The sequence below is a fragment of the Amia ocellicauda genome, chromosome 15 (genome assembly GCF_036373705.1).
Source record: "Amia ocellicauda isolate fAmiCal2 chromosome 15, fAmiCal2.hap1, whole genome shotgun sequence".
Classification (NCBI taxonomy): Eukaryota; Metazoa; Chordata; class Actinopteri; order Amiiformes; family Amiidae; genus Amia; species Amia ocellicauda.
This window is the reverse complement of record NC_089864.1, coordinates 315,554-327,220: the sequence shown is the minus strand read 5'-3', so window position 1 is coordinate 327,220 and position 11,667 is coordinate 315,554. Positions and strand designations below refer to the sequence as shown.

Here is an 11,667-nt window from a genome sequence, read left to right as displayed (position 1 = left end):
CCAGTGCCGCTGCGGATGGTGGGCGCGACGGATCCAGTGTTTTTTTCTGGTTTCTGTCTTCCTGTACATAAACTAGTTTCGGTTTCGTGCCAGGATTTATATAGTGGGCGGAGCACCGAGGCAGAGCACGCACAGCCGCCGGACAGCGGACACGCACAGCCGCCGGACAGCGGACACGCACAGCCGCCTGCGCTCTGCAGTCTCACTCAGATAACCAAGAGTAACCCCGAGCCGGCCGGCAGGTAAGCGCAGCGCCACTGCGAGTTACTCCCAGTGAGATATTGTAACCCCAGTCTCTGTGTTACTACTGTGAGTTACTCCCAGTGAGATATTGTAACCCCAGTCTCTGTGTTACTACTGTGAGTTACTCCCAGTGAGATATTGTAACCCCAGTCTCTGTGTAGTTATATGAGTTACTGTGTCTCTGTGCTACTGGTGCGACTGTAAGTCATGGTGTATCTTCAGTCGATCTGCACGTCGAAAGTGAAAGTGAATCGGCAGCCGTGCAGGGATGCGATGCTTTTTATAATCGGAAACATCGGGGATTTTTCCCACTGCGTTCAATTTACCCAGGAAACTGCGTGTAACTTACTATTCAGCTACTATCGGCCGTGTTGCAGTGTTATTGTACTGCGCTGAACCACCTCGCCGAGACACGCTGCGTCTGTGTCTTAATACACATCATTTCACATATATGAGCCACACATGTAGGTACACAGTTGTAACTGGTAAGGGTGGCTCTACTCTACTACTAATGACTAGCAGTGGAGCAGCAGTAATGATGGTGAAAGTCTAGGTTAGCGGCAGTATTATTAGTGCTGTGTAAATCAATCAGCATCAATCAGTGTTAATGTGCTGTAGTGTCCAGTCAGTCAGTCAGTGTTAATGTGCTGTAGTGTCCAGTCAGTCAGTCAGTGTTAATGTGCTGTAGTGTCCAGTCAGTCAGTCAGTGTTAATGTGCTGTAGTGTCCAGTCAGTCAGTGTTAATGTACTGTAGTGTCCAGTCAGTCAGTGTTAATGTGCTGTAGTGTCCAGTCAGTCAGTGTTAATGTGCTGTAGTGTCCAGTCAGTCAGTCAGTGTTAATGTGCTGTAGTGTCCAGTCAGTCAGTCAGTGTTAATGTGCTGTAGTGTCCAGTCAGTCAGTCAGTGTTAATGTACTGTAGTGTCCAGTCAGTCAGTCAGTGTTAATGTGCTGTAGTGTCCAGTCAGTCAGTCAGTGTTAATGTACTGTAGTGTCCAGTCAGTCAGTCAGTCAGTGTTAATGTACTGTAGTGTCCAGTCAGTCAGTCAGTGTTAATGTACTGTAGTGTCCAGTCAGTCAGTCAGTCAGTGTTAATGTACTGTAGTGTCCAGTCAGTCAGTCAGTGTTAATGTGCTGTAGTGTCCAGTCAGTCAGTCAGTGTTAATGTACTGTATTGTCCAGTCAGTCAGTCAGTGTTAATGTGCTGTAGTGTCCAGTCAGTCAGTGTTAATGTGCTGTAGTGTCCAGTCAGTCAGTGTTAATGTGCTGTAGTGTCCAGTCAGTCAGTCAGTGTTAATGTGCTGTAGTGTCCAGTCAGTTAGTGTTAATGTACTGTAGTGTCCAGTCAGTCAGTCAGTGTTAATGTGCTGTAGTGTCCAGTCAGTCAGTCAGTGTTAATGTACTGTATTGTCCAGTCAGTCAGTCAGTGTTAATGTGCTGTAGTGTCCAGTCAGTCAGTGTTAATGTGCTGTAGTGTCCAGTCAGTCAGTCAGTGTTAATGTGCTGTAGTGTCCAGTCAGTCAGTGTTAATGTGCTGTAGTGTCCAGTCAGTCAGTCAGTGTTAATGTACTGTAGTGTCCAGTCAGTCAGTCAGTGTTAATGTGCTGTAGTGTCCAGTCAGTCAGTGTTAATGTGCTGTAGTGTCCAGTCAGTCAGTCAGTGTTAATGTGCTGTAGTGTCCAGTCAGTTAGTGTTAATGTACTGTAGTGTCCTGTCAGTCAGTGTTAATGTACTGTAGTGTCCAGTCAGTCAGTCAGTGTTAATGTACTGTAGTGTCCAGTCAGTCAGTGTTAATGGGCTGTTGTGTCCAGTCAGTCAGTGTTAATGTGCTGTAGTGTCCAGTCAGTCAGTGTTAATGTACTGTAGTGTCCAGTCAGTCAGTCAGTGTTAATGTCCTGTAGTGTCCAGTCAGTCAGTCAGTGTTAATGTGCTGTAGTGTCCAGTCAGTCAGTGTTAATGTACTGTAGTGTCCAGTCAGTCAGTGTTAATGTACTGTAGTGTCCAGTCAGTCAGTCAGTGTTAATGTCCTGTAGTGTCCAGTCAGTCAGTCAGTGTTAATGTGCTGTAGTGTCCAGTCAGTCAGTCAGTGTTAATGTACTGTAGTGTCCAGTCACTCAGTGTTAATGGGCTGTTGTGTCCAGTCAGTCAGTGTTAATGTGCTGTAGTGTCCAGTCAGTCAGTGTTAATGTACTGTAGTGTCCAGTCAGTCAGTGTTAATGTGCTGTAGTGTCCTGTCAGTCAGTGTTAATGTACTGTAGTGTCCAGTCAGTCAGTTAGTGTCAATGTGCTGTAGTGTCCAGTCAGTCAGTCAGTCAGTGTTAATGTGCTGTAGTGTCCAGTCAGTTAGTGTTAATGTACTGTAGTGTCCAGTCAGTTAGTGTTAATGTACTGTAGTGTCCAGTCAGTCAGTCAGTTTTAATGTACTGTAGTGTCCAGTCAGTCAGTGTTAATGTACTGTAGTGTCCAGTCAGTCAGTGTTAATGTACTGTAGTGTCCAGTCAGTCAGTCAGTCAGTCAGTGTTAATGTGCTGTAGTGTCCAGTCAGTCAGTGTTAATGTGCTGTAGTGTCCAGTCAGTCAGTCAGTGTCAATGTGCTGTAGTGTCCAGTCAGTCAGTCAGTCAGTGTTAATGTGCTGTAGTGTCCAGTCAGTCAGTGTTAATGTGCTGTAGTGTCCAGTCAGTCAGTGTTAATGTACTGTAGTGTCCAGTCAGTCAGTGTTAATGTACTGTAGTGTCCAGTCAGTCAGTCAGTGTTAATGTACTGTAGTGTCCAGTCAGTCAGTGTTAATGTGCTGTAGTGTCCAGTCAGTCAGTCAGTGTTAATGTACTGTAGTGTCCAGTCAGTCAGTTAGTGTTAATGTACTGTAGTGTCCAGTCAGTCAGTGTTAATGTGCTGTAGTGTCCAGTCAGTCAGTCAGTGTTAATGTACTGTAGTGTCCAGTCAGTCAGTTAGTGTTAATGTACTGTAGTGTCCAGTCAGTCAGTGTTAATGTACTGTAGTGTCCAGTCAGTCAGTGTTAATGGGCTGTTGTGTCCAGTCAGTCAGTGTTAATGTGCTGTAGTGTCCAGTCAGTCAGTGTTAATGTACTGTAGTGTCCAGTCAGTCAGTCAGTGTTAATGTCCTGTAGTGTCCAGTCAGTCAGTCAGTGTTAATGTGCTGTAGTGTCCAGTCAGTCAGTGTTAATGTACTGTAGTGTCCAGTCAGTCAGTGTTAATGTACTGTAGTGTCCAGTCAGTCAGTCAGTGTTAATGTCCTGTAGTGTCCAGTCAGTCAGTCAGTGTTAATGTGCTGTAGTGTCCAGTCAGTCAGTCAGTGTTAATGTACTGTAGTGTCCAGTCACTCAGTGTTAATGGGCTGTTGTGTCCAGTCAGTCAGTGTTAATGTGCTGTAGTGTCCAGTCAGTCAGTGTTAATGTACTGTAGTGTCCAGTCAGTCAGTGTTAATGTGCTGTAGTGTCCTGTCAGTCAGTGTTAATGTACTGTAGTGTCCAGTCAATCAGTTAGTGTCAATGTGCTGTAGTGTCCAGTCAGTCAGTCAGTCAGTGTTAATGTGCTGTAGTGTCCAGTCAGTTAGTGTTAATGTACTGTAGTGTCCAGTCAGTTAGTGTTAATGTACTGTAGTGTCCAGTCAGTCAGTCAGTTTTAATGTACTGTAGTGTCCAGTCAGTCAGTGTTAATGTACTGTAGTGTCCAGTCAGTCAGTGTTAATGTACTGTAGTGTCCAGTCAGTCAGTCAGTCAGTCAGTGTTAATGTGCTGTAGTGTCCAGTCAGTCAGTGTTAATGTGCTGTAGTGTCCAGTCAGTCAGTCAGTGTCAATGTGCTGTAGTGTCCAGTCAGTCAGTCAGTCAGTGTTAATGTGCTGTAGTGTCCAGTCAGTCAGTGTTAATGTGCTGTAGTGTCCAGTCAGTCAGTGTTAATGTACTGTAGTGTCCAGTCAGTCAGTGTTAATGTACTGTAGTGTCCAGTCAGTCAGTCAGTGTTAATGTACTGTAGTGTCCAGTCAGTCAGTGTTAATGTGCTGTAGTGTCCAGTCAGTCAGTCAGTGTTAATGTACTGTAGTGTCCAGTCAGTCAGTTAGTGTTAATGTACTGTAGTGTCCAGTCAGTCAGTGTTAATGTGCTGTAGTGTCCAGTCAGTCAGTCAGTGTTAATGTACTGTAGTGTCCAGTCAGTCAGTTAGTGTTAATGTACTGTAGTGTCCAGTCAGTTAGTGTTAATGTACTGTAGTGTCCAGTCAGTCAGTCAGTGTTAATGTTATGTAGTGTCCAGTCAGTCAGTCAGTCAGTGTTAATGTACTGTAGTGTCCAGTCAGTCAGTCAGTCAGTCAGTGTTAATGTGCTGTAGTGTCCAGTCAGTCAGTGTTAATGTGCTGTAGTGTCCAGTCAGTCAGTCAGTGTCAATGTGCTGTAGTGTCCAGTCAGTCAGTCAGTCAGTGTTAATGTGCTGTAGTGTCCAGTCAGTCAGTGTTAATGTGCTGTAGTGTCCAGTCAGTCAGTGTTAATGTACTGTAGTGTCCAGTCAGTCAGTGTTAATGTACTGTAGTGTCCAGTCAGTCAGTCAGTGTTAATGTACTGTAGTGTCCAGTCAGTCAGTGTTAATGTGCTGTAGTGTCCAGTCAGTCAGTCAGTGTTAATGTACTGTAGTGTCCAGTCAGTCAGTTAGTGTTAATGTACTGTAGTGTCCAGTCAGTCAGTGTTAATGTGCTGTAGTGTCCAGTCAGTCAGTCAGTGTTAATGTACTGTAGTGTCCAGTCAGTCAGTTAGTGTTAATGTACTGTAGTGTCCAGTCAGTAAGTTAGTGTTATTGTACTGTAGTGTCCAGTCAGTCAGTCAGTGTTAATGTGCTGTAGTGTCCAGTCAGTCAGTGTTAATGTGCTGTAGTGTCCAGTCAGTCAGTGTTAATGTACTGTAGTGTCCAGTCAGTCAGTCAGTGTTAATGTGCTGTAGTGTCCAGTCAGTCAGTGTTAATGTGCTGTAGTGTCCAGTCAGTCAGTGTTAATGTGCTGTTGTGTCCAGTCAGTCAGTCAGTGTTAATGTCCAGTCAGTCAGTGTGTTACTGTATTTAACCCTGTTCTGTTGTTCTCTCCAGTACTGTTGGTAATTACTTTTGTAGATTAACCAACCATCCCTCTCCCTCCATCCCCACTCCCTTCTCTCTCTCTCTCTCCCTCAGACCACTGACCCATCCCTCTCTCTGTCACTATGAGGCTCTGGCTCTCTCTGACTCTGCTGCTCTGTGCTGACCTGGGTGTCGTACAGCTGCTGCGCTGGGCCCACCTCTCCTACTCTTCCTCCTCTCCCACCTCCGCTCCCTCCTCCGCTCCCTCGCTCCAGCACCAGCCCCTCATCACAGTGTGGGGGGGCGGCCTGCTGCGCGCCCTGCTCCTCCTCCTCCTGTCTGTCCCCCTGTCCCTCCCCGTCTCCCTGGGCCCCCCGCTGGTCGTGCTGTTCCTGCTCTGCCCCTCGTACTGCTCTCTGCGCCGGGCCCTGGCACTGCCCTTGGCAGAGCTGCAGTGGGGTTGGCACTCCTGGCCCTGGGTGTTGCAGGGGTACCTGGTCACGGCGGTGGGGGTGTTACTGTACCGGCGCTATGGCCCCTCCCTCTGCGCTACCGCCCCCACCTCATCCAGCGCTCCGGCAGCGGGCGTGTCTCTGCGGCGGCTCCTGGGGTACATGCGCCCCGACGCCAAGAAGTTCGGGTTCATCGGCGTCTTCCTGGTGGTCTCCTCTCTGGGTGAGTCCACGCCTCATGGTGCTCTGTGTTGACACTGTGTGGACACTGTGTTGGTGCTCTGTGTTGATGCTGTGTTGGTGCTCTGTGTTGATGCTGTGTTGGTGCTCTGTGTTGATGCTGTGTTGCTGTGTGTTGATGCTTTGTTGGTGCTCTGTGTTGATGCTGTGTTGCTGTGTGTTGATGCTTTGTTGGTGCTCTGTGTTGCTCTGTGGTGGTGCTCAGTGTTGACGCTGTGTTGGTGCTCTGTGATGATGCTGTGTTGCTGTGTGTTGATGCTTTGTTGGTGCTCTCTGTTGATGCTGTGTTGACGCTCTGTTTTGGTGCTCTGTGTTGACGCTCTGTGGACACTGTGTTGGTGCTCTGTGTTGACGCTGTGTTGGTGCTCTGTGTTGACACTCTGTGTTGCTCTGTGTTGACGCTCTGTGTTGACACTCTGTGTTGCTCTGTGTTGACGCTCTGTGTTGCTCTGTGTTGCTCTGTGTTGGTGCTCTGTGTTGACGCTGTGTGGACACTGTGTTGGTGCTCTGTGTTGATGCTGTTTTGGTGCTCTGTGTTGACGCTGTGTTGCTCTGTGTTGGTGCTCTGTGTTGACGCTGTGCTCCTGTTGCAGGAGAGATGGCCATCCCCTTCTACACGGGCCGGATGACGGACTGGATCATGAACGAGGACGAGCCCGAGGCCTTCACTCACGCCATCACCGCCATGACCCTCATCACCGTCATGAGGTGAGCCGCCCTGCCGGGCTGGAGCCTGCTCCCTCGGGGGCCTGGTGTTGTGTCCCTGCTGTGCGGTCTCGGTTGTTCATTTTGACTGGTGACATGCACCTGCCATTGTGGGTTAAAGAGCTCTCGTTGTGCTGTCGTAATATCACAGATCTTTTGTTTCTCTCCTCCCGTGTGCGCAGTGCGGTGTGTGAGTTTGTGTGTGACCTGATCTACAACGTGACGATGAGTCTGATCCACACGCGCATCCAGGGGCTGGTGTTCAGCTCGGTGCTGAAGCAGGAGATCGCCTTCTTCGACAGCATGCACACCGGTGAGGCACTGTACTCTCATACTGCTCACACACTACTACACACTATACTCACACACTACTCACACTGTACTCACACTGTACTACACTGTGTGGAGCTCTGTGCTGAGGCTGGATATTGCCTTGTTTGACCTCACAGACACAAACACACACCAGTGAGACACATCTCCACAGTATTGTACTGAGTGTCTGAGTGTCTACTTAACTGTAGTAGATGACTCTTCCTCCCTCTCTCTTTCTCTCTCTGCCCCCCCCCCAGGTGACATCGTGTCCCGGATCACCACAGACACAAACACGATGAGCGAGTCTCTGAGTGAGAAGCTCAGTCTGCTCATGTGGTACCTGATGCGCGTGCTCTTCCTCTTCTCCTTCATGCTGCGTCTGTCCGGCCGCCTGGCCCTGTTCACCGCGCTGGGGCTGCCGCTCATCTGGCTCGTCCCCGAGTTCTCCGGCAAGTTCTACCAGGTACAGCGTATCTCCTACACTGACACAATGCAATACAATCTGTGTAACACAATGTAAATGCCGGATGCAATACACAGGGAGAGAGAGAGTCTCGGGTTGCAGCGGTGTCCGGGCTTTATTGAGGGTCGGGTAGGTCCAGTAGGGGGAACACAAGAAGGGGAAAAACAAAGCAAAACAGGCACACAAATGTCTACACAAACAGGGGGCTCCGGGCAGTAAGGGGTCGTAGTGGCAGACCTCCTTCTCAGTGGGTTAGCTGACTCCCTCGGGGAGGGAGAGGGATTACATAGAGAAGACACAGCTGCCGCAGACGTCACAGTCGCCTCGGTGCTCATTGCCCGCAGCCGTGAGTCCGTAGCCTGTTTGAGAGGGAGTGGACAACACAGCTGCGGCACATTAGCATCTCATCAGCGAGCGTCAGCAGCAGCCATGTTATTACATTGTTATTAGAGTGTTGTAGTCAGTGTCTCCTCTCTCCTCAGTCTGTTAGTGCTGTATTATTGTGTTATTACACTGTTATTAGAGTGTTCTCTGTGTGTCTCCTCTCTCCTCAGTCCCTGTCGGCGAAGGTGCAGAGCTCCCTGGCCAAGGCCAACGACGTCGCCACAGAGACGTTCTCGCTGATTAAGACGGTGCGCAGCTTTGCGAACGAGGAGGGGGAGGCGCGGCGCTACGCGGAGCGGCTGGAGGAGACGTACACGCACAACAAGACTGAGGCAGCCGCCTACGCCCTATCCACCTGGACCAACAGCGTGAGTCTGCCTGTGCCTGGGCCGAGACAGAGTGTGGACAGTGTCTGTGTCAATGTGTGTACTCACTCTCTCTCTCTCTCCCCAGCTGTCCAGTCTGGCTCTGAAGGTCAGTATCCTGTACTACGGGGGCCGGCTGGTAACTGGAGGCGATGTGTCCAGCGGCGACCTGGTGTCCTTCGTGCTGTATGAGCTGCAGTTCACCTCGGCCGTTGAGGTACGGCACACTGCCAGCGCCTAACCAACACTGTGCCAAGAGTCAGCCTCAGCGGGCTCTGATGCAAGGCTGTCCTCAGCTGTGTCTCTCAGCTCTCTGTCTGAGCTGCCTGTCTCTCTCTCCCATCCCTTTTCCCTTCTCTTTCTCACTCTGTCTCTGTCTCTATCTTTCTGTCAGTCCACCCAGCACATCTTTCTCTGTGTGTGATCCCAGGCCGTGTCCTACAGGGCTGTTCCTCTCTCCCTCCCTCCCTCAGGTGCTGTTGAATTATTACCCCCACGTGAAGAAGGCGATCGGGGCGTCAGAGAAGATCTTCGAGTTCATGGACCGGGAACTGCTGTTGCCCCCTGAGGGTCACCTGGCGCCCAAGCACCTGCGGGGTCACGTGGAGTTCAGGAACGTCAGCTTCTCCTACCCCAGCCGGCCCGACACCCCGGTGCTCAAGGTACTGCAGTCAATGTGTCAATGTGTGTCAATGCAGTGTTAATGCTGTCCTGTGTGTCAATGCAGTGTTAACGCTGTCCTGTGTGCGCAGGGCGTGTCTCTGGAGCTGCGGCCAGGTCAGGTGACAGCCCTGGTGGGCCCCTCAGGGGGGGGGAAGAGCACCTGCGTGTCTCTGCTGGAGAGATTCTACCAGCCACAGCAGGGACAAATCCTGCTGGACGGACAGCCGCTGTACAGCTACGAGCACCAGTACCTGCACCACAAGGTAACACTGCAACACACTGGCTAATACTGCAACACACTGACTAATACTGCGACACACTGACTCACCTCTCTCACTCTCTCAGATCGCAGTGGTCAGTCAGGAGCCGGTGCTGTTCGCTCGCTCGGTGCAGGAGAACATCGCGTACGGTCAGGAGGAGGTGGACAAAGCCGAGGTCACCAGGGCAGCCAAGCTGGCCCACGCACACACCTTCATCGACGGCCTGCAGAGCGGATACGACACAGGTCAGACTGACTGACGCTGACTGAGTCTCTGTAGCAATGACACACTGACTGACTGGTATACTGTATTAATGCTGTATGGCATTATACTACACTGTGTGTGTATCATACTGTATTGCCCTGTATTGCCCTGTGCTGATCAGTGCTCTGTGTTCAGATGCGGGGGAGAAGGGAGGGCAGCTCTCCGGGGGGCAGAAGCAGCGCATCGCGATCGCCAGGGCGCTGGTCAGACGCCCCACGGTGCTGGTGCTGGACGACGCCACCAGCTCCCTGGACACTGAGAGCGAGCACAAGGTACAAGCAGCACTGTCCCTGTCCCTGTGTGTCTGTTGCTCTCACTCTCTCTCTCTGTCTGTGTGTGTCTGTATATGTGTGTGTGTGTGTGTGTGTGTCTCCTCTCACTGTAACTCTAGTTCCCTCATCTCTGTTACTCTCAAAGCCTTTAAATACCGACACCATACACAATTACAGCAACCTGCAGTGTCTGTATTCCTCTCCTCACAGATTCACCAGGCGCTGCTGAACAGCTCTCGCGGCTGTGCGGTGCTGCTGATCGCCCACCGGCTGGCGGCCGTGGAGAGGGCTCACGAGATCGTGGTGCTGGAGGGGGGGCAGGTGGTGGAGAGGGGCTCCCACTGCCAGCTGCTGGAGAGGGGGGGCAGCTACTGGCGCCTGGTGCGGAAACAGAACACGGCCTTCCAGCGCACCGAGGGGACGGAGTGGACGAAGACACAGGAGGACTGAGAGAGAGAGAGGGAGGCTGTGGACAGACCAGCCCACGGCACCTAGAGCAGCGCAGTCAGTCAGTGTCCATGCGTGCCTCTCTCTCTCTCTCTCTCCCTCTCTCCTATGAGCGGTGCATGTACTGAGTGTAACAGGCTCGTTACACTGACATCACCCCTCTGAGAATCAGTACAGTGTTAAACCTCCTGCGCTGGGAGAGCCCATCTTTTGGCCTCTCTGTTTCTCTCTCTCAGCGTAATGTTGAACCCCTGCTCTCTCTCTCACTGTTTCTCTCTCTCAGTACAGTGTTGAACCCCTGCTCTCTCTCTCTGGATGGCCGTCCCTCACACTGTGAGATGTTGCCACTGTGTTGTGTACCTCAGTCCACCTCAGACACGCTGCCCGGACGTACAAATTCCTCCAAGATTAAAAAAGGTTAATCCACCTTTCAAATTTATTCCTGGGTTAAACCTGTGGTCCAATAGGATACTATTTCTGTCTTGTTTTAAGAAATCTTTCATCTTGGGTTCATTTTGAACTATGATTAACTATAAAACCATGTCCACATTTGTGTGCATGCTGATCAGAGTACAATCCTCGATGTAATCAGATCGTGTCATTGCAATCTGCCCTGACTGTCCAGAGCCAGGGATGGCCAGCCCTGATTGACAGCCGATTACCTTCTGCTGTGTTCGGACACTGGAGCGTCTGATCCTGGCCTGGGGAGAGAACATATTATTGACCACTCTGGTATTTATTTTTAAAGACAAGAAAGCTCTGATTCCTCTCTACTGTGCATATGTATCTTTGCTGTTGCTGTTGCTGCTGTTGTACCTGAGTTCAGGCAGGCCTTCCACAACCCATAATTTATGACTTCAGTAAAACCCAGACTGGACCCCAGTGCCACTCGCTCGCTCGCTCAGAGACCTGCAGCCCAGCCTGCCCCTCACAGTGCAGTGTGTGGACAGACAGTGAGGGACGGAGAAAGGGACAGTGAGAGAGGAGAGAGCAACGACTGCACTGGGGCCGTGGCAGAGGGGCTGAATTTCCATTTTTCTCGCAGTCTGTACAGAAACCCTTGACAGCAGGACAACAAACAGCAGGGTCTCTTGTAACTCTGGACAGGAAGATCCAGGGCAGGACGTTGGCTCTGGGAGAGTCCAGAGGTGTGTGTATGTAATCCAGTGATGTGTAAATATCTCCGTACAGGAGCCACTGCCTCACAGGCCTTTGGCCACCTGCTTCTCAATAAAACAATTCCTCCACTTGCAGTGTGTGTGTGTTTTTGTCAGTGCGTGTTTGTGTGTGTCGATGTGTGCTGCTTGCAGTTGTACTAACACATTGCGGAGTCTGGAGAGAGAAGGGTTAAACTCTTCCAGTGTTTACGAGGGAGCCAGTCAATCTGCTCTGCCAGTCTCTGCCTGGACACTAGTGATGCTGACATGCTGATTGGCTGAACAGTTTGTTTTTTGCAGCCCATCAGAAGTGTCCAGGCCCTGAGTGCTGGGTATCAATCCATCTCTCTCTCTCACAGATTCAGACGTGAGAAGTCCTTCAC

At 50.5% G+C, this 11,667-nt stretch overlaps 2 protein-coding genes across 2 annotated transcripts in view; both read left to right on the top strand.

Annotated features, from left to right (window-relative positions):
- The window catches only part of LOC136771277 (major histocompatibility complex class I-related gene protein), a 70,561-nt gene that overhangs the window by 33,531 nt on the left and 25,363 nt on the right, over positions 1-11,667 (top strand). The gene's annotated exons all lie outside the window — the stretch shown is intronic.
- On the top strand, positions 23-11,374 carry LOC136771275 (antigen peptide transporter 1). Its single transcript, XM_066723457.1, has 12 exons — positions 23-242; positions 5,415-5,975; positions 6,586-6,700; positions 6,880-7,010; positions 7,267-7,472; positions 8,027-8,224; positions 8,310-8,438; positions 8,695-8,883; positions 8,974-9,147; positions 9,230-9,389; positions 9,544-9,680; positions 9,891-11,374. Exons 2-12 carry the CDS (start codon positions 5,444-5,446, stop codon positions 10,128-10,130), a joined length of 2,211 nt encoding a protein of 736 aa, XP_066579554.1. The 5' UTR covers positions 23-242; positions 5,415-5,443; the 3' UTR covers positions 10,131-11,374.